Source organism: Felis catus, chromosome C1, assembly GCF_018350175.1.
Source record: "Felis catus isolate Fca126 chromosome C1, F.catus_Fca126_mat1.0, whole genome shotgun sequence".
NCBI classification, from domain to species: Eukaryota; Metazoa; Chordata; class Mammalia; order Carnivora; family Felidae; genus Felis; species Felis catus.
In genome coordinates, this window is record NC_058375.1 from 75,514,358 (window position 1) to 75,539,993 (window position 25,636).

The window sequence follows — 25,636 nt, forward strand, 5'->3', positions numbered from 1 at the left end:
AGTATTTGTAAAAATGTACTCCTCAACTTAAGTGATAGTGCAAGTACATATTTACTTTTTGGCAATCACCTGTAAGTGTATGATTTTATTGCAACTCTTTGTGTATATGATTTTCTAGTTAACTTTTTCAAAGTGAATATTGCTAGGCCAGGAATATAGGGGTACAAGAGTGAGCATGATCGTTGAGTTAGAAGTCTAGCATTCCAGGTGGATGGTGATGTGAACTTGGACCTGACTCTAGATGTATTTCAAATTTAGAGCTGATAGGACTTGTTGGTTTGAATTTAAGTCTGGAGAGAAAAATTGGAATCAAGGGTGAATTAAAGGAGTTATTACTTACTGATACAGGGCTCTATGGGACGATCAGGTATTGGATCATGGGGGAAATAAAGACTTTTAGTTTGTATATATTAAATTTGAAATATTTGTTGAAAACAGGGGTGAACATGTTAAATAGGTAGTTAAATTTAAAATCTTAAAGTTCAGGAGTAAAGATAGGACTGAAAATATAAATTTGGACTGTGTTTATATATGATTACTCCAGCCATGGTCCTTAAGAAAAATTTCTCAAACTGAGAAGTATAATATTTATAGATTAATAAGTCAGAGGATACGGAATTGGAAACTGAAAAAAAAATTACTGGTGAGATAAAGAAAAACAAGGAGGGTATGACAGAGAAGCAGCCAGAAAAATAAAATACTTTAAGAAGGAAGGGAGGGTTGATTAACTTTGTCAAATGTTGCTGAAACATAAAACAAGAGGAGGGCGGAGAATTGGCCACTTGCTGTGGCAGCATGGGAGGAGGTCTTGAGAAGGACTGATTGTGTGGGATGCTTGCAATTGAGATTATGGGGGAGGTTTAGTTCCCGTTGGAAATATGTCCAGGCTGAGGTGAGGTGGTTGACAAGACTTTGGATATGAGAAAGTCAACAGACCGAGAGGTCGTGGTATTAGATGGCTGTCTGCTGGATGCTGAAGGCCCCAAGATTAACAAGAGTAGCGGTAAAGTGGGGAAGAATCAGGTGCTAAAATCTTCAGTAAATGAAAGGACTGTGAGATCTAGGACCCCTGGAATAACAGGGAGTAACGAGTAATAGAGTCTGATGACATGTGCTTCAAAGATACTTTATGTGTTTTGTTGTTCTTTGTCATTTTGTGTCTTTTTTGTTTTTATGGGAGGGCTAGGGGGCTAAAAAAAAAAAAGGATAAATGATCTGGAAGTCATAATAAGGAGCAAGAAGGGCATGTAATCTACCTCACAGCTCTGTCAAATTAGGAAAGTGGAAGAAAAACAGAATCACTAGAAGGAGCTGCCCGCATAACACTTGTGTAAATCAACTGCCCCTTGTCTTTCTTTTCTCTGTCACCTCCTCCATCATCTACCCAATTCTAAAGGATTGTGAAGCTTGAGATAATGCATACAAAAGGCCTATCACATATCAAGCTCATCATGATCATTTAAAATTGGTAACTTTTGGGGCACCTGGGTGACTCAGTCGGTTAAGCATCTGACTCTTGATTTCAACTCAGGTCACGATCTCATGGTTTATGGGTTCAAGCCCCACGTCAGGCTCCACGCTGACAGTGCAGAGCGTGCTTGGGATTCTCTCTTTCCCTTTCTCTGCCCTTCTCTCACTCAAGCTCTCTCTCAAAATTATGTATAAACTTTGAAAAAAAATTTTTTTAATTGGCAACTTTTAATTAACTCTAAAAAATCAAAACATATTTCTTAATCTTGTTAATTAAATACATCCTGTTTTCCTTCTGGGAAAGTTTTCATATCACAAAATTTGTAATAAAACTATTCTGTAGTAATAAAAGTCAGAATTGCGGTTAACTTTGGGTTAGTCGAATAAGGGAAGCTTATGGGATGTTAATAATGTTCTCTATTTTAGTCTGGTGGGAGTTACATGTGTATATAAATTGGAAGAGTACAGCTACCTGAAATAAAAGTCTCATCTTGTGTATATGTGTATGTGTGTATTTTGTCTTTTTATTAAAATATTATTATTTACTGACTCAAAAACATGACTTTAGATAGGTCTGTTTCTATGAACTCTGGCTCTATTGACATTGAAACCATGCACTTAGGTTTTGCAAGGTGCAGACAAATATCTAATCTTCTCAACTCTACTTTCTGATTATTTCCCTGTTTTGCCTCATTTTTTCTAAATCTGATGATGCTTAGCTTTTGCTATTGCTGTTTAGGTGTTTAAACATACTACATGGCAAGATGAATAATATATGCTATTCCAGCAAAGAGAATTTTTAAAATTATTGTCATGTAGATGACCACATTGTGTACTTTTTCTTAGAGGAGAGAGTATAGTTATTCTGTCTTTCCATGACCTTGTGAAGTCAGTCATATAAACTGCAGCAAACAGAACTGAGGACTTTGTCTTCATCTGGCAAGAATTCCGATGGTTTCTGTTTTCTGAATTGAATGGTGAGTAGATACAGCAAGCAGGAAAAAGATTTCAGTGTCTTATTTTTATTTTTTTCAAACAGTACTGTGGTTAACTCTCATTTACCTCACCATATGAGACAAACAGAAGATACTGGCATTCCTAACACATCCCTGGTCCTTTAACCACAGATGCACTAATGTAGCTTAGAGTTTTCTAAAAAAATTAATTTGTTTTCTAAAGGAAAACTGTTCCTCTGCACCTAGAACACTTCTGACACTAAATGTGTAGGTTTTTTCCATATTAACTACCACGTCTCCAGCTCTTCATACTCTACATGGGTGTCCTACAGTTCAATTCAATTTGACAGTGTCTATGTGGAGTTAGCATCAGACCCCACAGGGTAGTGGCTCAGTACCACTTCAGACATCATCACAAGTTCCACTGGGATCACAAGCTCAATTGATTTGGCGTCCGACTTCGGCTCAGGTCATGATCTTGCAGTTCATGAGTTTGAGCCCCGCGTCAGGCTCTGTGCTGACAGCTCACAGCCTGGGGCCTGTTTCAGATTCTGTGTCTCCCTTTCTCTCTGCACCCGCCCCCCCCTCCCCACCTCCCCGGGACTTGTGTGTGTGTGCAAGTCTCTCTCTCTGTCTCTCAGAAATAAGTTAAAACATAATTTTTTTTTTTCAAAATCACAAGTCCCAGGCCTATGGTACTTATGACCAACTTGACTACAGTTTGAAGGTTCCCATGATCCCCATCTTGGGTTTGATAATTTCCTGGAGTTGTGCAGAGAACTCAGGGAAACACTTGTGTTTACTGTTTTACTATAAAGGATACAGATAAAAAGCTCTAAAAGAAGAACTACAGAGGGCAAGGTATAAAGCAACACAGCTTCCATGCCCTCTCAGGTCACACCACTATCCCAGGATCTCCATGTGTTCACCAACCCAGAAACTCTCCAAACACCATTGTTTAGGGGTTTTATGGGGCTTCATTATACAAGCATGATTGGTGATTAAGTCAGTCTGCAACCCCTCACCTCTTGTTGCCCCTTGGGGAGAAGGGCTGAAAATTCTAACCCTCTAATCACATAATTAGTTACCCTGGTTACCAGCCTTCATCTTCCCAGGTTATTCCATTACCATAAACTCCCTTGTAGTTGAAAGAGGATTATTAAGAATAATAAAAAAGTGCTCTAATCATTCCAATGACTCAGGAAATTCCGAGAGTTTTAAAAACTCTGTGCCAGGAACCTGAGATAAAGACCAAATGTATATTCGTTATATCACATCACAGTGCCCAAGGTGAATACAATGCTTTGTTTTCATATTTGTTTTCTGTGACCTTGAATCTGCAAATATCTGTGCAGTAAAGTATTACTGGCTAACAAATCTATATTATTACAAGTAAGTCCCTTCGTCTCTATAAAGATATCTAGTTAACTAGAAGATGAGAAGGCATGAGGTCACTTCACACTTACTGTTCCACATCTGTTTACAAAAATTCCAAAGTAGTCCTTCATGTCTATTTTAGAGACTGTACAGGTGTGGTACATCTCCTTTAAATGATGAAGCACTACTAGCAATGATCACTAACAAAAAGTCATTTAAATAAAATACCTTATAAGTTGACAACTGCAGGATTTTTTTCTTTTCCTCACCACAAATTGACATAAAAACCAAAGTAATGAAACAGTTCTAATCTGGAATTTCGCCGGTACCTTTGATACAAGTTATTAATCAGACATGTCTCACAGTGTCCTAAATTCTTAATTTCTGGACTTTATATGTAGTACTAATCACTCAATAATTATTATTACTGTTTTAATTAAAATCGAATCTGCTTCTTGTTGATGTGGTTTGAAGTAGGGTTCAGGAGCCAATGGCCAACAAGGAAATCTTGAGACATTTTCAGTGCAAAAAGGTGTTTTTATTATAGCATGGGAACAGGACTCGTGGGCAGAAAGAGCTGCACTGGGATTTTGAGGAGTAACTGATTATATAGGATTTTCTATCCTATGGAAGAGGAGGGTGATGTTAGGGCTCTAGGAAGTTGCATCTATAGGTTTCTGGAGATAGCTTTTTTCTTATAAATCATGAAGACGGTTGCCAACTGATGGAGACTCATGTCCTACACTACTGTGATCTCTATCAGTTGACCATTTGTTTTTCCCTTTCCTTTGTTTTGGGAAGCCAGGAGTACCTAAGGAATGTCACGCATATCCCACCTGGTGGAGGGGGGGGTGTTGCAGAGTGTTGTGTTTTGCCCTCAGCTTGCCTTTTGCTTCCTCATCATTGTCACATTAAATTATCCCTAAGAATAACAGCTCAGTTTGAAAACCCTAGAATATGAATATATTTGATTTTTTTAATAGACAAGCTGATTAAAATCCCTAATGGAAGTTCAGAGTATATGTAGTTAATTGGAGCTTCTTGAAGCCCTCACCAAAACACTACCTAAAATTATACACACAAAAAATGTTACACATCCTTGCAACATGCCTGTGTCAAGTGGTTAGAGGGGACATATGCAGAACTACTAAAATCAGAAAGAATGTATCCATGTGGGAATGAAGAAAACAACTGCAATTTCAAAACATCAGAAGGGCACATGGGGTTATCAGATAAAAAAGGAATATTCAAATAGGAAAAATTCCCTGATTGTGAGTAATTCAAGGATGATGGATCATAAACAAGCATAAAGAGATATCAGCAACAACTTCATTGATCTCTTTTTTATTAGATATTGGACAGGTCCAGTGGACAGAAAGAGTCGCACTGGGGTTGAAACCAGTGACTGATTATATACCTTCAGGTTGGGCGGGGGTTAGAGATAGCATAAATCTCCAAGGTATTTTGGAAACAAGGTTTTAAGGACCTGGAGGGGGCTAGCTGCCGTTAGGAAAAGGTCATTTATTACCATTTAGTAAAAACTCAGTCATGAGACCCTTCAGATGTAGGCCACATAAGCTTGGAGTAGGATTGCCCACCTATATCTTGGGGGGTAGAGATCAAAGAAGTTTCCAAAGGAATTTTTATATGTTAAAGTAGACTTACAGGATCCTGGAGGTCAGGATAATGTTAAGCTAAGATTGCCTTTTGCCCTCAGCCAAGTATCATCATTGAGGCAGTGGAGTTGTAGAGGAAGGTCACTCTGCCTGTCTCAAGGACTTGTCAATGGGTTGTAAGTTGTAAGGAAATGTAATTTTTTTCTTTTGCCTTTGTTTCCCACATCATATACCACATCTTCTTTATCCCTTCATCTATCAGTGGACACGGGCTGCTTCCATAGTTTGGCTGTTGCGGATAATGCTGCCATAAACATAGGGGTGCATGTATCCCTTTGAATTTGTGTTTTCATGTTTTTTTGGGTAAATACCCAGTAATGTGATTACTGGATTGTAGGGTAGTTCTATTTTTAATTTTTTGAGGAACCTCCGTACTGTCTTCCACAGTGGTTGCACCAGTGTAGATTCCCATCAACAGTGCACGAGGGTTCCTTTTTCTCCACATCTTCACCAATACTTGTTTTTTCTTGTGTTGTTGATTTTAGCCATTCTGATAGGTGTGAGGTGATATCTTGTCATTTCGATTTGCATTTCCCTGATGATTAGTGATGTTGAGTTATCTTTTCATATTTTCCTTTAAATGTTTTCCTTTGACCTGTGAGTCAAAAGTGAGTGATGTCATTCATGAGTAGTTGTCATAGGAAACTCGAACTGAACACATGATGAATCAGCCCTTCTCTCAGGAAGAACACTGTAGCAAGTCTCAATTAGCATGCGTATCCTCACAGTCCTATTTCCTAGGAATTGTAGTCCTAATTCATTCCACACCCTTTGTATTAGAATCTTAAAACTTATGTGATTTGATGTGGGGTTCAGGAGTGAACAGTCAAGAAAGAATTCTTGAGACATTTTTGGTGCAAAAAGGTGTCTTTAATTGAAGCACAGGGACAGGACTGGAGAGAAAGAGTTGTACTGGGGTTGTGAGGAGTGATTGATTACATACTTTTAAGGTGGGAGGGGTAGAGAAAAAGAAAGTCTCCAAGAGGATTTTCATATATTAAAGAAGACTTACAAGATCGTGGAAGTCTGACTATTGTCGAGGTAAGGTTGTTTCTGCCACTAGCAAAGCATTAATATTAACACAGTTGGGAGTTCCTGGAGGAATGTCATACTCTCCCTGTCTCAAGTATTTGTCATTGGGCTGCAGGTTATGAGGAAATTTAATTTTCTCTACATCTCCTTTTGTCTTTGTTCTCTCTGTCAAAAACTATACCCTTTGTTTTAAGGGTCCTTTAAAGCATCTGTCATAATTAGTGAGGATATATATAGAAAACAGGAACTGGGCACCTGAGCAGCTCAGTCAGTTAAGCATCTAACTCTTTATCTCAGCTCAGGTCATGATCTCACAGTTCATGAGTTCGAGCTCCACATCAGGCTCTGTGCTGACAGTGCAGAGCCTGCTTGGAATTCTCTCATTCTTCCCCTCTCTCTGCCCCTTCCCCACTCATTCATTCTCTCTCTCTCTCTCTCTCTCTCTCTCTCTCTCTCTCTCTCTCTCTCTCTCTCTCTCAAAAATAAATAAATAAACCTTTTGTTAAAGAAGAATCTTTAGAGAGTGGGGAATGTGTTCAACCATCATTTTGCAGTTACTGATCAAGTGTTGGACATGCAAATAGGAACTAAGATTACAATGATAAAGATAAACTTGTCCCTAGCAGTGAGGTATCATCAGCAAAACAGAGTCAATGGGTAACGTAAGTTTTCAAAATCATGCCATAGGTACAATGAGATCACAAAGGAGGGCCACCCAACCCGCTTTAGAGGATTCAGGAAATCCAAGACTTCATGGAGAAACCAGTCTGCAACATAAAGGTGAGGATCGTAGAGGTTGTTGGAAGAAGTCTGAATACTGTGCACAGGTATCTAGAATAGAGGTGTTAACATGTCAAGCTTGTGCAGCTGGAAGTAGTTCATTATAACAAAAGCAAAGCATGCAAACATCAGCTGAAAGGGAAGTCTAAAAACATCAAGATACACCGCAGACACACTATACAACTAACATCTAAAACTGTAATTTGAAGTTGGAAAGCGAAGACACACAAGCTAGGATTTCAGAATTGCATCATATTCTTATTCAGACCTTATTTTTCAAAGAATTTAAGGAAGTAGAATTCAACCCTATAATATAAACAAGATGAGGATATATGTTTTTCCCCCCAGTATTGGACTTCACTATTTATTACACCTCTCTTTTGAACTGGTTGATGCTTTTCTAAGAATGTAAAATTTCCTAAATACCATCATCATTGTCATCATCACCACCACCATCATCACCATAAACAGCATCGTTGGTTTTTTTCTCATACTCCTGAACAAGTATTACATACTCCTTGTAAAATTTCCAAAGATACAAAGGTTTATACCGAATAAAATAAGTATTCCTCTCATTCCTGATCTCAGAAACCTAGTTTCCCCTAGAAGCAACCAACAGTGCTAGTTCCTCATGTGTATACAAATAAGTAGTATGAATTCCATTTTTTTTTTGCAGAAATAGTGCCCTAGTCTCATTGGTTGGCACCCCAGTTTTTCCACATTACAATAGATCTAGTAAGTTGTTCTGTGTCATTACAAATCGTGCTATTTCTCAATTTTCTGGCTATATAATTTTCCATTGTAGAAGTGCACTGAAATTTACATTACCACTCCCATATAGACATATAAGTAGTTCCAATCTTTAGAGTTACAGACAATGCCACAATGGACATGTTATCAATACACAATTTTCATGACTGTGTGTGTGTATGAGAGAGTGTGTGTATACCTTAAAACTGAATATGTGGTGCCAAAATGGACATCTATTAACATTTAATATATATTAGACACAATTTGCAATAGATATTACACAATTTGGGCTTCCATGAAAGGACAGGTTTTCAGAAACATTGGGAACACAGTTTGATAGCATGGGAGGTAAAATATTGCATCTTATAGTTTTGTTTCATTTCTCTTATTTTGAGTTACTTGAATATCTTGCTTTTCTATAAGCTATCTGTTCAAAGCTTGCCCACTTTTATTGATTTGTGGCCCTTTATGATGTATAACTCATATAAATCAGCTCTTCCCTCTGACAGAAATCACGGCTGTCTCTTCGGAACATTCTTGGCTTCTGAATTTCTTTAGGTTCTTTTTCACTAGAATGAATTTATCTTTATTTTAATGTAGTTTTTGTCAGTGTTTATACATCTTTGGGTTTTATGGCATTTATTTTTTTTTAATTTTTTTTTTCAACGTTTATTTATTTTTGGGACAGAGAGAGACAGAGCATGAACGGGGGAGGGGCAGAGAGAGAGGGAGACACAGAATCGGAAACAGGCTCCAGGCTCTGAGCCATCAGCCCAGAGCCTGACGCAGGGCTCGAACTCACGGACCGCGAGATTGTGACCTGGCTGAAGTCAGACGCTTAACCGACTGCGCCACCCAGGCGCCCCAAGGGTTTTATGGCATTTAAAAATAAATTTGATGGTTGAGCATAATTTTATAATTATCTGACATTTTCTGTTTCTGTGGAGCTTTTTGATGTTTCATCTGAAGTCAAGCTGGAACTTACTTTACACAAAATTTACAATAGATCTACTCACCTTCTTATTCTACACAGCTCTCCAGTTGTCTGACAACAGCTGTTATGTAGTTCATACTGAACTGTATGTTCCCACTGATTTTACTTTTTTATTTTATTTCTTAAAAATGTGTATTTATTTTGGGGTGGGGGAATGAACACACACACACACACACACACACACACACACACACACAGACAGGGAGAGAGAGAATCCCAAGCAGACTATGCACTGTCAGCCTGCTGCCTGTGGGGTTCTATCTCACAAATTGTGAGATCATGGCCAGGGCCAAAATCAAGAGTTTGTTGTTTAACTGACTGAGCCACTCGGGTGCCCCCAAAAGTGTTATTTTAAATTACTGGGGTGGAGGTGCCTGGGTGGCTCAGTGACTGACTTGATTTTGACTTAGGTCGTGACCTCATCATTTGTGATATTGAGCCCCACGTGGCGCAGTGGGCTGACAGTGCGCATTCTGCTTGGGATTCTCTCTCTCCCTCTCTGTATGCCCCTCCCCTGCTTGTGTGTGTGTGCATGCACGTGCTTTCTCTTGCTCTAAAAAAAAAATAAATATGCTTAAAAAAATAAGTACGTAAATAACACTGTTCACATGCACTTAATTCCTATATGTGGTGGGGTTTCTACTTTTAGACTCCACGGTATGTTCTGTTCTTATATTTTTATATTTATGCTCAGTGACACACTGTTCTAATTCTTGCAGATCTATACATTTCATTGTACCTCTTCTGAATTGTCTTGGCTTTTGATTTTTTTGATCAGCTCCGTTTAAATTTTGCAATTAGCCTTTTTGAAATTTTAACTTGCAATGCATAAAATTTACAGGTAAACCAAGAAAGAATTGCTTTGCATATGGCGCTGGCCCATCCTACTCAAGAACACGCTATGGATATCTATTTGAGTAATTATTCAGATGCAACTTTCAGAAGCACTTCTTGATAATTATATTCCAATGTGTTTCTTTCCAGGAGGCTACAAATTTAACCTTCTCTTTGTCTTCTAATCAGTCATTTCCACATCCATTTAAATTAACTGTGCAGCCACATTTACTCTATCTTTTGTCAACCATTGATGCCCTAGAGTAGGGCATTTCTATTTTTTCTGTTTTCTACTTTTCTATTTTTCTGTTAAATTTTGCTGAAAAACAGAAAAGGTACATATGCATGAAAATAAGCTATATCAAAAAGCTGTTATGAAAACTTGTGAAAATTACCTGAAATTATATACAAGAGAAAAACTTGACCATTAGTAAAATCAACTCTTGTAGCAGCTCACAAATTTGAGGCCACCACGAAGGCCGCGAAGTATCTTCTCCGTCATTGTTCTCCATTATCTTTGGAGTGCAGTCAGTTTCAGTATGTTGCTTGTTACCAGTCATGATTTTTATTTGGGCCTAAAATTGTGTGATACATTCATAAAAGAAAAACATTTAAAGATCCCAAACTTTCAGGAGTAAGGTTACATATTAATAATTTATAAAATTATCTGCATTTTCCTTTTTCAAGTATTCTCTCTTATTAGATCATTTACAGCAGGAATATCTCCTGGTTTGGGGCTGGAGAATAAGAAGTACCTTATTACTTATATTCATCTATCACTAAGGTTTTGCGAGGGTGCTAAACAGGTGTGAGGACAATTGTATGATATTCTATTAATGCTATTTAGGAGGGACTCTTTCATCTGAATGGCACAAATGCTCACCCACATCTTAGAAATAATGGTTGAGAAATCTGATGCAAACACTTCCAGTCGGGAGAAGAGAGAATTTCCCCTATGTCGCATGCTGACTCAGACAGGCCATCCTCTCCTGGGGACAGCTACAGGTTCGGAGCTATCAGTCCCCCTCACTTCTGAGTCTATACATATCTGATGGTTTTAGGCCAGCAGAGATCTATCTTAGGGTCTTTGGGTGGGTAGGGTGCCTGAAAACTGGCAGTAATCTCGGGAAAGTGAACCAATTGCTGCTTTTATTACATACACCCAGTTAGGACATCGTCGACGATAAATCTGAGGACCCCATTTAATATTGGCTCCGTGAGATCATCCAGGAATCCCTCAGAACAGCAGCACATGCGCTGGGAAGGTGAATTATATTCCAGAAATTCTTGGAGCTACAAGTTCCTATGGGACTCTCCAGAAACTCAGCGTGAACACAGCCCACGTGCCCTGACACAAGCCATTACAGATTCAGGGCTTGTAGCGAATTGAGTGCAGTAAATGACAGCAGTGCTTCTCTGTCTGGCTTTGCTTTAACTTTCAGCCCTCCCTTGCTAGGGTTCCAGGGCTTTCTTCTGCAGTCACTGCCCAGACCCGAGCCAGGCTTACCTCCAGCCTCTGAATCCTCTCATTCTGCCCTCTCAGAAGGTTTTTTCTCTCTCTCTTTATCTCCTCTCTCATTTGGGCCATGGATTCCTGGAAAATTGTTTCTAGAGTCTCTAACTTTTGCTGCAGCATTTTACACCTTTTCTCAAGAAGCCGCTTTTCCTTCTCAGCTGTCTCTCTTTTGGCTTGCTCCTCTGCTCCAGGCAAGAAAACAGTGGTTAAGCCTGAAAGCAACAACCCCCTGTCCCACAACCACCACTTTCTCAGACACCAAACTGTCTGGGAAGAGCAGACAGAAATGTCCAAATTTAACTCGTGACCACACATCGAGGGCAGGTTTGAGAACAAGGTGGGAAAGGCCCCCTGACTGGCTGGCCGACGAACAACCACACCTTGTCTTATTATTTTCAGATTTAGCAGAGCATGCCTTCCACAGGAGAGGAAACTCCTTGCTTCGAAAGATCTTCCTGTCAGAGGTCTCAGAGGGCCTGGCAGGAACCTCCCTCCCCATCATGCCCAGAGCCCTCCCCATACCTGCCAAGGCTTCTCGTGCTTCATGGAGAAGCTCATCTTTCTTCATGCAGCTTCCCTCTAGTTCCTTCTTCATCTGAACTAAACTCTGGGAATCACAAAGGGCAAAGACATATCAGGCAGGTCTAATCTGAACTTCCGTTGAAATATTCTGAGAAAAAAACTGCCCTGATCAAATTCCCTAGTTGTTCCCTGCCCCCCACCTACAAATGCATGTTCTAAGACCCTGCCTGTCTCACTATTCCTCCAGCCTCATCTGCCAATGCTGCTTCCCTCCACTCGTGCTAGGTTCCACCAGTCAGAAGAAAGTGCAGTTTTCCAGACGTGTAACCTCAGATGCTTTCATATTTTTCACATGCTGCGTTTTTTTTTTTCCTGCTTGTGACTCCTCCAGTAACATCCACCCTGGATGATATGTACAAATCTTTCAAAATGTATGTCACACTCCTCTTCCAGGAAGATTTCTTAGACCACCTTCCTCGTGTGAAAGAAATCACTGTACATTTACATTTGTACATTTTTGTCAATTGTACATTTTCACTGCATGAAACATGGTGTGTGAATTACTGTTCAATGAAACTTGAATTACTACCATCTCAGAAATACTCCTTCAAGACTATTGGTTAAGTTTCTGAACTCCCTGAGCCTTCCTTGTGAAATGTTGAGTTTGTATTATATAATCTCTATGGCTCTGTGCAGCTATGGCATCCTGTAATGCTATCTACAAGGCATGATTAACAGTCATACAACTCAAAGTAAAATAAAGGTAAAGAATGATCTGGTAACAATCTTCCCAGAGAACTTTGGATTGAATGGGTGAGAGTGCACAGAAAAAGCAGCCAGCTCAAAATAACTGAAGCATGTTTCAAGCCCCCATGGAACTAGATGTTCCGTCAAGGAGGCCATCTGAGTGTCTGTACTGTCTTTGCTTCAGAGATTAGACAGATTTCCAGATAAAGTGCCTGCGTTTGGAGGAGAAGGAGATAAAATAGAGTAAGAGTGTCCTTTTAACTCTCTTATTCAGAATAATCAGCATCCTTCTGCTGTGAATGTTAGCTAATCTATGGCCAATCAGGTGCCCTTAGGTAGAGGGGGTAACATGAAGAATCAACTATTAAGACAAAGTACCATGTACTTCTTCCATAACTCCTCGTCATTTTGGGGGGGCTGCTCCGTGGGGGCTGCTCCATAGCCCAGGTCTGGTACTGCCACGACCATTTCTGTGGGAACCTCACTCTGCAGAGCCACTGAGTCCTCACACTAGGACACAGATATCACCGTGTTCTCCAGAGAAGGAACCGCTCTGCTGTTGAAGGCATCCACTAAGGTCACCAGAATCCCCAGCCCTGAATGAGGCAAGAAGTTTAGGGTATCAATGAGATTCAAAATTAGAAACTATAAATTCTAAAATGATTTTTTAAAGACGCTATGAAGTTTGAAACTTTTTATAAATCCCATCTCCTCCTACTAAATAAGTGTTTTCCTCCTGATCACTGCACTTAAAAATTTTCAGTATCTATTCTCAGTTAACATGCTCTGATATCTTTTGGAAAAAGAATTTCCAAATGAGGCATAAAAACACAGTAGACAATCATACAACTTAATAACAATCAATTACAAAATCAGCAGAGGAACTACACAGGCATATTTCCAAAGAAGACATCCAAATGGCCAACAGTAAATGAAAAGATCACTAATCATCAGGAAAATAAGAGATATCTCAAAACCAGAATGAGATGTCACCTCACACCTGTTAGAATGGCTAATAGTAAGAAGACAAGAGATAATCATTAGTGAGGATGTGGAAGTGAGACAACCTTTGTACACAGATGGTAGAAATATACATTGTAAATTGGTTCAGCCACTATGGAAAACAGTATGGAGGTTCCATAAAATTAAAAAATAACTACCATGGGGCATCTGGGTGGCTCAGTCAGTTAAGCATCTGACTCTTGATTTCGGTTCAGGTCATGATCTCATGGTTTGTGAGATTGAACCCCTCACCTCCCCCTCCAGATTTTGTGTGCTGTCAGTGCAGAGCCTGCTTGGGACTCTGTCTCTTCCTCCCTTTCCTCCCCTCGCCTGCTCTCTCTCTCTCTCTCTCTCTCTCTCTCTCTCTCTCTCTCTCTCTCTCTTTCTCTCTCTCTCTCTCTCTCTCAAATTAAATAAAATAGAACTACCATATTATCCAGCAATCCCACTTAGGAGGATTTATCTAAAAGAATTGAAATCAGGATCTCAAGGAGATATATGCACTCTCATGTTATTGCAGCATAACTGACAATAGCCAAGATATGGAAACCTAAATATCCATCAATAGATGAATGGATAAAGGAATTCTGTACATATATACAGTGGGATATTGTTCAGGCATGAGAAATAAGGAAATGTTGCTGTTTGTGACATGTATGGACCTCAAGGGCATTATAGTAAGTGAGATAAGTCAAATACTCTATGACAGCACTTGTATGTGGAATCTAAAAAACCTGAACTCATAAAGACAGTAGAAGGGTAATTACCAGGGGCTGGGAGTTGGGGGAAGTGGAGGTTTGTTGTTTACAAGGGTATAAACTTGCAACTAGTAAATAAATAAGTCCTAGAGATGCACAGCATAGTGATTATAGACAACAACACCAGAGTATAAACTTCAAAGTTGCTAAGCACACACATACACACACATATGATAATTAAGTGACATGATAGAGATGTTAGTTAAGACTAATATGATTGTAATCATGTTGCAATATATAAATATATAAATATCAATTCAACAAGTTTTATACCTTAAACTTATAAAATGTTATATGTCATTTATATCAATAAAAATAAAAATAAAGTAGATATGAGGTGAAGCAGGGTAAATGAGATTGTATATATTCCTACTAAAATTCTACCGACTTTGAGGAATTAATTGTTGGAAATTTAGTTTTCTTGGGAATAATATATATCATATATTATATACTTTATATATTACATACTTTATATATTACATACTTTATATATTATATATTATATATTATATATTATATATTATATATTATATATTATATATTATATATTATATATATTTAATCTCTGAGAAGAGCATTTCTCATACAGGTTGTCTCCTCAGATACAATGGAAAATTGCAAACCCAGAAGAGCTTCACAGTAAAATAAGACCACAAAGTCATTCTCTAGCCTCAGAGTTATCCAAAGCATGAATACATCAGCACTTCTGTACTTTTCCTTGGCACAAAATGCGGGCTACCATTGGCCATCTGCAGAGTGCTGCCTGCATTATTCTCCAAATCTCTGATGAAGCTAGAGACAAAATCCTGGGTATCGCCAGTCTCCGATGTGTTGCTCTCATTGATTCTAACAAGAACCTGCAAAGTAGGCTTATTCTACTCACTTTGCAAATGAGATCAGAAAGTCAAAGTAAGGTATTTGCCAAAAGCACATAGTGAATAAATGGTAGACCCATGACTAGAAGCCTGAAGGTCTGTTTTACTATTCTATGCTTGGCACCCAATTACCTGGCAAGATAATTTTCTTCAAAAACATTGGTTACCCATATGCCATGATTAATAACTTCTACGGGATTTCTGTTGACTCTCCTATCTTCACAATACCTACTCTAATGTATTATTGTGACCCGATGGGCTCCTCTTGTTTCTGCAGAGTCAGGATGACAGCCGCAAACCACTCAGCAGTTTCTAGACCTGGCTCTCTCCTGGCACAGCTCAGTGCTTCACCAAGGGCTCCAGTTCAGCTCAGGTTTATGAAAGATATCTTTTCATATTTTTATTCCTTGATATCTAGTCCCATTCATTGTGCCCCCCCCCCTTTTTTTTTTTACTTCAACTCATTGGTTGAACATCTATTATTTGCCACATGTTGTGCTTGTGTGCTTGGATTAAAAGATAAATAAGCTGCAGCCCCTGCCCTCAGAGTGATACTAAGATAACTATTAGGTTAGAATTAGGCTTAGCTGCAACAGTTAGGAAAGAAATGTGTCATAAGCAGTTTACGTTTATTTCTCCCTCATAAATTTCAGGGTTAGTAGTCTGGGGATGGTATGTAGTTGTGTTTCATAAGGATGGAAGCTTCAGATCCTATCATATGCTCAACCATCTGTAAGGGGCAGTCCCTGGTGTGCTGTCATTTGTATTCTAAGCAGAGAATACTAACTCTTTACCTTACTATGTAAAGTCTGTGTAAACTAAATCGCTTCTTAGGTTATCCATATTCCCGTACACAACCACAAGAGAGGCTGGAATTGCCATCATTATTCTGGGAAACTATGTGCATGGCAAAGAAGCAGGAGTTCTATTAGTAGGGGAGAAAGGAAGAATGGTTACAAGGGGATAGTTAACGCTACTTCCCAGTAACCATCTCAAACTAGGAAGATGACGGACAATGCAACAAGGATTATACTCTACTGTTGATCACAACTCTAATCATCTCCACTAAGGTCTAAGCTTGAGGAGAAAGGTGCCCTGACTATTCTGTTCTCTGCCCGGTCCCCATGTTGGGCACATGGTAGACCGGTTAAACTGAAATAATCCTGAGGAGAGAGAGAGAGATGTGAGTGATAGGGGTTCATTGAATTACAAGTGGAGATGACTTAATTCAGTTTGGGAATACAAAAGAAGAAAAGCCTCTGGGAACTATAAGGGGTGACAGCACTGGCAGACCATGGGGTTTCAGAGGCAACACAGACAGAGTGAGCCCTAGAAGAAGGGAGAGGTTAGCTATGTTACATACCCAGAGAATTCACTGCAAGCATTAGCAGGATGGCCAGGGATGTCCTTACCAGAGTGACGGAATAGTAGCCAGAGGGAGAGGTAGGAATGGCTGTGGGGGAATGAGATGGATCCAAAGAAACAAAGTAGAATCATGTCTGGATCCCAAGATCTATGTGCCAAAGTATTTAGTGGTGAAGAGTCACAGCCTCTGTTACTTATTGCTCCAAAATAATAATCAGAATAAGAATGTTAATAGAAAAACTTACATATCTATTTAGAAAGAGAGCATGCAGATGTCACAAAATATCACCACAGGGGCAAATCCAAGTGAATGGTGTGTAAGAATTCATTGCAGTCTTAAACTTCCTCTGTAATTCAGATTTTTTTTAATGTGTAGATTTTAGAACAAGAATATGTAACAGCGTTAAGTGGAAAATCTCAAACACGAGGTTTTATAGCTTACATATTTACATGTATCTATTGCATTCCTCTTCTGAGTTCTCATGTTTATGTCAGAAATTAGGGTTTTAAGCCCAAACCTAAAGTGCATTAAAAGACAGTTTAGAAATGAACATACCTGAGCCACAGATTGCTGTTCTGTTCAAGAATGAGCATCCAGGTACCTCTTAACTCACCCTTGCTGTTTTCTTCTCCCACAGAAGCTGAAAACAAACTGAGGTTGTTAAGAAAGGAAATGAGCATAAAGCTGAACCTGAAAGTAAAAGCACTTCATGCTATTTTTAATTATTTGGGGAAAACCTGCTGGAACCCAGACGCCGGAGCCAGAGAAGGTATGAGGGTGAAGCAAGTGAGAGCAGCCCAATGACTCTGCAGTTAGGCCCTAGGAAATTGCACCAGACCAGCTTTATTTTCTCCCCAGCTCGCCTGTCCACAAAGGGACTGCTGCCTGAGACCAAGGGCACAGAGCTGCTGGCTCCAGGGGCCGCAAGCAGACTAGGTTTGGCAGCTGGCCATTGACAAAACCCAAAGGCAGAGAGAGGAGTGGTGGCGAGCCAGGAAAGGAATTTGTTTCAGGGAGGCCGACACTGGGAAGACAGTGGACTTGTGTCCCAAAGGCTGTCCCCAAAGTGCCAAAAAATATTTCCAGGTTCATGTAAGGAAAATGTGGGACAAAGTGGTAGGTAAGTGCAACTGGGCAGCAAAGGTCAGGTGGTTCATCGTCTTGGGGTCAATCACCCAGGGTCTTGCTGGTCTTAAGAGAACTTAATCAGTTAGAAAGTACAGACTGAAGTCAAAATGTGGGTAGTTTGAGTCCTCCCTAGACTCGATCCTTTTCCAGGACTACGATGTCTGTAGGTGTGCATTCTGTTGTACTCTTATGTCTTGGAATTCATGGAGCTTCTTGAATGAGTCGATTAATGTTTTTCAGAAATTATGCATGTTTCTGGTTATTATTCCTTCGTATATTTTTTCTAACACTTTCTACCTTTTATCTATTAATGAGACTTCCATTCTGCCTATATTTGCATGCCTGGTGATGCCTCACAGTCTCTGAGGCTCTATTATTCTTAATTCCTTTTTCTTTTCTGTTGCTCAAAATGGGTTCTCTCTGTTGATTTATCTTCAGTTCACAGATCTTCCTTTTGCCAGATCAAATCTGGTTTTTGAGCCACTGTAGTATATTTTGTATTCCAGTTCTTATACTATTCCACTGTGGAATTTCTATTTCATTATTTTGGTTGACTTCTTCTTGTTATTAGTATTTTCTTTTTTTTTTTTTTTAATTTTTTTAACCTTTATTTATTTTTGAGACAGAGAGAGGCAGAGCATGAATGGGGGGTTGGTGGTCAGAGAGAGGGAGACACAGAATCCAAAACAGGCTCCAGGCTCTGAGCTGTCAGCACAGAGCCCGACGCGGGGCTCGAACTCACGGACTGCGAGATCACGACCTGAGCCGAAGTCGGATGCTTAACCGACTGAGCCACCCAGGCGCCCCAAGTATTTTCTATACCATGAGTCATTTTCAACACACTTTGGGTCTTTAAACATAGTTACCTTTAGTTCTTTAAACATACTCATAATAGCTGCTTTGATGTATTTGCCTGTTAAATAAGGTGTTTGTCTGCTAAAGCCCCAAGAGATGGTTTCTATTAACTTTTTTTCCTACGATTAGGGCAACTTTTCTGTTTCTTTGCATGCCTCATAATTTGTTTTGAAAACTGGACATTATAAATAATATGATGTGGACTCCAGTGTCCCCTGAAGAGATTGTTGATGGCTTTATACTTTGTTTAGTGACTTGGCTGGACTAATTCTTTGGTTTTTTTTTAAGTTGTGTTTATTTTGAGATAGAGACCACATGCATGGGAGAGGGAGAGAGAGAATCCCAACCAGGCTGGACACTGTCAGCGTGGAGCCCTATGTGGGGCTCGAACCCATGAACTGAGTGATCATGACCTGAGTGGAAGTCAACTGAGCCACCCAGGAGCCCCTTACTGAGACTAATTCTGTATGGTCTGATGAGCTTGCCATATGTGGCCACTCATGGCTCTGCTTGGTTATGTTTTAAAGTATTTTTCACTTAGGGGCACCTGGTGGCTCAGTCAGTTAAGCATCTGACTTAGGCTCAGGTCATGATCTCACTGTTAGTGGGTTTGAGCCCTGCGTCGGGCTCCGTGCTGACAGCTCGGAGCCTGGAGCTGCTCTGGATTCTGTGTCTTCCTCTCTCTCTGCCCCTTTCTGCTTGCTCTCTCTCTCTCTCTCTCTCTCAAAAATAAATAAACATTTTTAAAAAATAAAAATTTTCTTTCATTTAGTTTTTAACATAGACTTCCTAAAAGTCACCTCTGACCTCTGAGTCATCATAGTTTACTGATGAGCCCATGCTAAGCTAGAATTTATGCTTAAATACCTCGAGCTGATAAAATTATCCTTTGTCCATAGCCTTTCAGAAGGCATTATTTCTGCATATGCAAGGCCTCACACACAACCAGGAGAATGTAGCAAAGAGTGAAGCAAGGAAAGAAAGTAAACAAATCCAAGGATGTGTCATGGTGCCACTCTGAGCTCCTGGGGCTCAGTCCTGCCAGCCTACCCGGAATGAAATTCAGTGAGTCTCAGAGAATTCCTCATTGCACAATGAATCTGGTGGAGGGAGAGTCAGCAGTGTGATAGAGGTTGCTGATATGGGAATTAGGTCACCTGCTCATGTAACTTTGTTTTGTCTGGTAGCTACCCAAATAAACTTGAGATTTGGATGGTCAGACAGTATGTACCTCATGATGGAAAGCTCTGCTCCTGTTCTGACTTGATATACTAGAGTCAGGAGCTCAGCAGCCCAAAGTAGCTTTTCAAATAACAAGTGACCTTCTGATGCAGAAGCTTTGACCTTGTGCTGAGACCCTGAAAGCTCTGCTAAGATGGTTACGATTGCAGGAGACCTTTCTCTCCACCTGCTCCCTCTGTCACCACCGTCGCTCCCTGCCCACATCAAGGGAACAACTATTCTGCTTTGTTTGGCACTTGATACAACTGAATCCCTGAAGTATGTATTCTGTAATGTCTGGTGGCTTATACTCAATATTATGCATGTGAGATTTGCCCATATTTTTGTGTATAGCTGCAGACTGTTTATTTTCTATGCTGTATAGTATTCAGCAGTAAGGATCTTCTGTAATTTATTTATCCCCTCATTTATTGACAGACTTTAGAGCAGTTTCTGTTTTCTTGGCTGCTATAAACATTCTTGCATGCATCTTTTAGATCACATTATACCTGCACATTCTCCTTGTGTATATACCTATGAATGGGTTGCTGAAGAGCACGTGTTCCACCCAATAGATCTGACAGAAACTGGTCAAACAGTCTCATGGTTGTGCCAATTTATATTTGCACCAGTAGTGTAGAACATTCCAGGTGCTGTGCAAGCTCGCCAAACCTCAGTAAGGTCTGCCTTTTCTTCATTTGGTAGATGAGTAATAGTAATGTGTTGTGTTTTTAATGACTTATGAATGACGTATCTTTTCATATGCTTTTTAGAGATCCTCTTTCATGATTTTTTTAACAAAAATATTGCCATTTATATATGTGTCTGTTTTTAATGTGCGTTTTTTTGCTTGTTTATGTTTCTATTTGGAGATCTTTTGCATGCCTCTCTGTGTGTGTGTGTGTGTGTGTGTGTGTGTGTGTGTGTGTGTGTCTGTGTGGTGGTGGTGGTGGTGGTGTTGAATAGCTGCTTAGAGTAGATATAACATTTGTATTTCCCAACTGAAACCCTTTAGGCAGTTTAAATTTTTTTGTTTTTTTCTGAGACTGTTTCTAGTTTTGGTAACATAATTATCTCTAGCTCATCATCCAGGGAATATCTCAGTTTCTTTTTTTTTTTTTTCAGTGTACGAAGTTTATTGTCAAATTGGTTTCCATACAGTACCCAGTGCTCATCCCAAAAGGTGCCCTCCTCAATACCCATCACCCACCCTGCCCTCCCTCCCACCCCCCATCAACCCTCAGTTTGTTCTCAGTTTTTAACAGTCTCTTATGCTTTGGCTCTCTTCCACTCTAACCTCTTTTTTTTTTTTTTTCCTTCCCCTCCCCCATGGGTTTCTGTTAAGTTCTCAGGATCCACATAAGAGTGAAGACCTATGGTATCTGTCTTTCTCTGTATGGCTTATTTCACTTAGCATCATACTCTCCAGTTCCATCCATGTTGCTACAAAGGGTCATATTTCATTCTTTCTCATTGCCACGTAGTACTCCATTGTGTATATAAACCACAATTTCTTTATCCATTCATCAGTTTGGACATTTAGGCTCTTTCCATAATCTGGCTATTGTTGAGAGTGCTGCTATAAACATTGGGGTACAAGTGCCCCTATGCATCAGTACTCCTGTATCCCTTGGGTCAGTTCCTAGCAGTGCTACTTCTGGGTCATAGGGTAGGTCTATTTTTAATTTTTTGAGGAACCTCCACCACTATTTTCCAGAGTGGCTGCACCAATTTGCATTCCCACCAACAGTGCAAGAGGGTTCCCATTTCTCCACATCCTCTCCAGCATCTATAGTCTCCTGATTTGTTCATTTTGGCCACTCTGACTGGCGTGAAGTGATATCTGAGTGTGGTTTTGATTTGTATTTCCCTGATAAGGAGCGACATTGAGCATCTTTTCATGTGCCTGTTGGCCATCCGGATGTCTTCTTTAGAGAAGTGTCTATTCATGTTTTCTGCCCATTTCTTCACTGGGTTATTTGTTTTTCGGGTGTGGAGTTTGGTGAGCTCTTTATGGATTTTGTATACTAGCCCTTTGTCCGATATGTCATTTGCAAATATCTTTTCCCATTCTGTTGGTTGCCTTTTAGTTTTGTTGGTTGTTTCCTTTGCTGTGCAGAAGCTTTTTATCTTGATAAGGTCCCAGTAGTTCATTTTTGCTTTTAATTCCCTTGCCTTTGGGCATGTGTCGAGTAAGAAATTGCTACGGCTGAGGTCAGAGAGGTCTTCTCCTGCTTTCTCTTCTAGGGTATTGATGGTTTCCTGTCACACATTCAGGTCCTTTATCCATTTTGAGTTTATTTTTGTGAATGGTGTGAGAAAGTGGTCTAGTTTCAATCTTCTGCATATTGCTGTCCAGTTCTCCCAGCACCATTTGTTAAAGAGACTGGTTTTTTTTTTTCCATTGGATGTTCTTTCCTGCTTTGTCAAAGATTAGTTGGCCATACGTTTGTGGGTCTAGTTCTGGGGTTTCTATTCTATTCCATTGGTCTATGTGTCTGTTTTTGTGCCAATACCATGCTGTCTTGATGATGACAGCTTTGTAGTAGAGGCTAAAGTCTGGGATTGTGATGCCTCCTGCTTTGGTCTTCTTCTTCAAAATTACTTTGGCTATTCGGGGCCTTTTGTGGTTCCATATGAATTTTAGGATTGCTTGTTCTAGTTTTGAGAAGAATGCTGGTGCAATTTTGATTGGGATTGCATTGAATGTGTAGATAGCTTTGGGTAGTATTGACATTTTGACAATATTTATTCTTCCAATCCATGAGCACGGAATATTTTTCCATTTATTTATATCTTCTTCAATTTCCTTCATAAGCTTTCTCAGTTTCTTTTTTTTTTTAATTTTTTATGTTTTTATTTTATTTTTGAGAGACAGAGTGTGAGTGGGGGAGGGACACAGAGAGAGGGAGACACAGAATCTGAAGCAGGCTCCAGGCTCTGAGCTATAGGCACAAAACCTGATGCGGGGTTCGAACTCATGGACTGTGAGATCATGACCTGAGCCGAAGTTGGACACTTAACCAACTGAGCCACCCAGGAGCCCTGGGAATATCTCAGTTTCAATCTTACACAAGGAACTACTGTGCAAGACACTCTCTTGACGCATGAGACAAAGGAAAGATTTATGTTCTTTGGTCCAAGGTTATGGGAAGGACCTCCATTCATTTTCCTGAGACCTCATTTTCAGAGCTCTCTCTCACAAACTAGGTCATGCTGGACTTACTTACTCTACGATGAACACCTATTACAGCAAAACCTTGTTTCTCACTCAAACATATCACATCAACCTGCACACCCTCCCAAAAGTAGAAGAAGTGGAAGGACTGATTTTCACTGCGTTAATGTAATATTTGTAATATTTGAGTGGTTTTCCAGGGAAAGCTGAGATCACACTCAATCATTTTCTATTCCCATACAGCATGGTGTTTGTAGTCATGGTGATGATGATCTTTCAGCTTTGGGGTGTACCTGAATCAGAGATAGGGCTGGATATAGCTTCTCTTTTCATTCCCACTCAAATGCAAGACTATCTAAAAAGCAGGTATAAGTGTAATGGATTTTACTGAATATGTGGAAGGGGTTATTGTTTTTTTTTTTAAGTTTTAATTTTAATTCCAGCTAATTAACTTACAGTGTTGTATTAGTTTCGGGTGTATAATGTAGTGATTCAACAATTCCATACAGCACTGGAGCTCATCACGTGAATCCCTATCACCTAGTTAACCCAACACCCCCTCGCCCTCTCCTCTGGTAAACATCAATTTGTTCTCTATAATTAAGAGTCTGTCTCTTAGTTTCTTTCTCATTCTTTTTCCCTTTGCTTGTTTGTTTTGTTTCTTAAATTCCACATATGAGTGAGATTGTATAGTATTTGTCTTTCTCTGACTGACTTATTTCGCTTAGCATTATACTCTCTAGCTCCATCCATGTCATTGCAAATGGCAAGATTTCATTCTTTTTTATGACTGAATAACATTCCATTGTATATATACATCAAATCTTCTTTATCCATTCATCAATCGATGGACAATTGGGTTGTTTCCATAGCTTGGCTTTTGTAATAAATGCTACAACAAACATAGGGGTACATGTATCCCTTTGAATAAGTGTTTTTGTATTTTGGGGGTAAATAGTAGTGCCATTTCTGGATCATAATGTAGTTCTATTTTTAGTTTTTTGAAGAACCTCCATACTGTTTTTCACAGAGGCTGCACCAATTTGCATTCCCATCAACAGTGCAAGGGGGTTCCCCTTTGTCTGCATCCTTGCCAACATCTGTGTGTGATGATGAACATCTTTTCATGTGTCTATTGGGCATCTGGATGTCTTATTTAGAAAAATGTCTGTTCATGTCTTCTACTCACTTTTTTATTGGATTATTAGCTTTTTGGATGTTGAGTTGTGTAAGTTACATACTTTGGAGTGGCAGTGTCAGCAAAATTTGGTTGGGCCTCTAGTCCTAGGCCAGATCCCCTGAAGCGATACCTCGGCTGGAGGCTGCTCAGCAGGGTCCCTGGCCTAGGCTGGGTGCAGCATACAGCAATAACTGGGGGCCCCGAGGCTGGGTGCAGTGGGGCAGCTGGGTGTGGTGCTCAGATTTGTTGCTGGTTCACCCAGCATATGAGCTCAGTGTGCTACAGTGGATGGGGGTGCCAGGCTGGGTACAGCACTTGGTTTTGGCTTAGGTCATGATCTCATGGTTCCTGGGATCAAGCCCCACATCTGGCTCTGCATTGACAGAGCAGAGCCTGTTTGGGATTCTCTCTCTCCCTCTCTCTCTCTCTCTTTCTCTCTCTCTCTCTCTCTCTCTCTGCCCCTCCCCTGCTTGTGCTGTTAAAATAAATAAATAAACTTAAAAACAATCTTAAGCCCTCCCCCCCAAAAACTCATGGAATCCATCCCCTTTGGTCTTTAAAGCCAAACATTATGGGGTGCAAGGGCCTGGGCCTTTTCTCCACCCTCTCAGAGCACGCAGCTGGCTCCCTCTTGCCAGCAGCCTCCCTCTGCCTTTCTGACCTTCCTAACCTTTCAGATGTAGCTTCTACTCTCTATTTACTTATGGAGTTCGTTCTGCCAGGCTTACTGTTATTGACTTGGATGTGGATGAGATCTAGTTTTAAATGTGGTCCTCCTGCTCAGCCATCTTCCCAAGCTCCCCTAATTTGGGGATATCATTTCCTCCGCTGTTTTTGCCTGTCCGTTTTGTGGAGAGTGACAAGACTTCCAGTCCTCTGAAGCCCTTGGGTCTGTGCTTTCTCTCCTCCACCTTTTCTGTTTTCTTTTCTCACCCACCATCTGCTTTAGGAGGAAATAAAATCATCTGGCAAGGCAAGTTCACTGTCACTTTCCATGATTTAGCTTTCTGCAGAGACTTACAACCTGGTATAGTCTCCTATGTTTCAGTAAGCATTTCAAAGTATCTTTATAAACATACACATTTTCCTCTATGTCACGAATTTGGGAGACCTGTTAAAATAGGGACATTTGTTTTACATAGTGATCATTTTATCCCAATAGTTACTCTGCTGTGAGAGAGAAGGAGGCCATATGTAAATCGTGAGCTTTATAAATGGTGCCCAGACACACTTGCTTTGGAAACTGTGGGGAGAGTGTTCCACAGGTGGACAGAGACGTGGAGCTGACGTTGAGTAGACATTTTGAGGGCTCTGGAGCTTTGGTGACGGTTTTGAAATAAGCAGTAGCTGCACATGCCATCATATTTTTCTGATTGGTGAAACACAGATAACCCCTGTGGAGGGTGGTATCTAGAGAGA

At 40.0% G+C, this 25,636-nt stretch overlaps 1 protein-coding gene across 1 annotated transcript; it reads right to left on the reverse strand.

The window, feature by feature from the left end:
* Positions 1-7,161: 7,161 nt before the first annotated feature.
* LOC102901600 (guanylate-binding protein 6-like) lies at positions 7,162-17,347 on the reverse strand. The gene is made up of 6 exons (XM_006934890.5): positions 17,211-17,347; positions 13,033-13,250; positions 11,908-11,992; positions 11,377-11,567; positions 10,265-10,444; positions 7,162-7,342 (listed from the first exon to the last, which is right to left on the reverse strand). Exons 2-5 carry the CDS (start codon positions 13,120-13,122, stop codon positions 10,271-10,273), a joined length of 540 nt encoding a protein of 179 aa, XP_006934952.2. The 5' UTR covers positions 13,123-13,250; positions 17,211-17,347; the 3' UTR covers positions 7,162-7,342; positions 10,265-10,270.
* Between the last annotated feature and the right edge of the window lie 8,289 nt (positions 17,348-25,636).

Bases quoted from the DNA above. Each gene is read 5' to 3' on its own strand.
- LOC102901600 (XM_006934890.5), bottom strand. From the start codon at position 13,122: ATGGTCGTGGCAGTACCAGACCTGGGCTATGGAGCAGCCCCCACGGAG. The intron at 11,993-13,032 runs GTACTTTGTCTT...TGTGATTCCCAG, and splicing joins AGTTATGGAAGAAGTACATG to AGTTTAGTTCAGATGAAGAA. The intron at 11,568-11,907 runs GTATGGGGAGGG...TGCCTGGAGCAG, and splicing joins AGCACGAGAAGCCTTGGCAG to AGGAGCAAGCCAAAAGAGAG.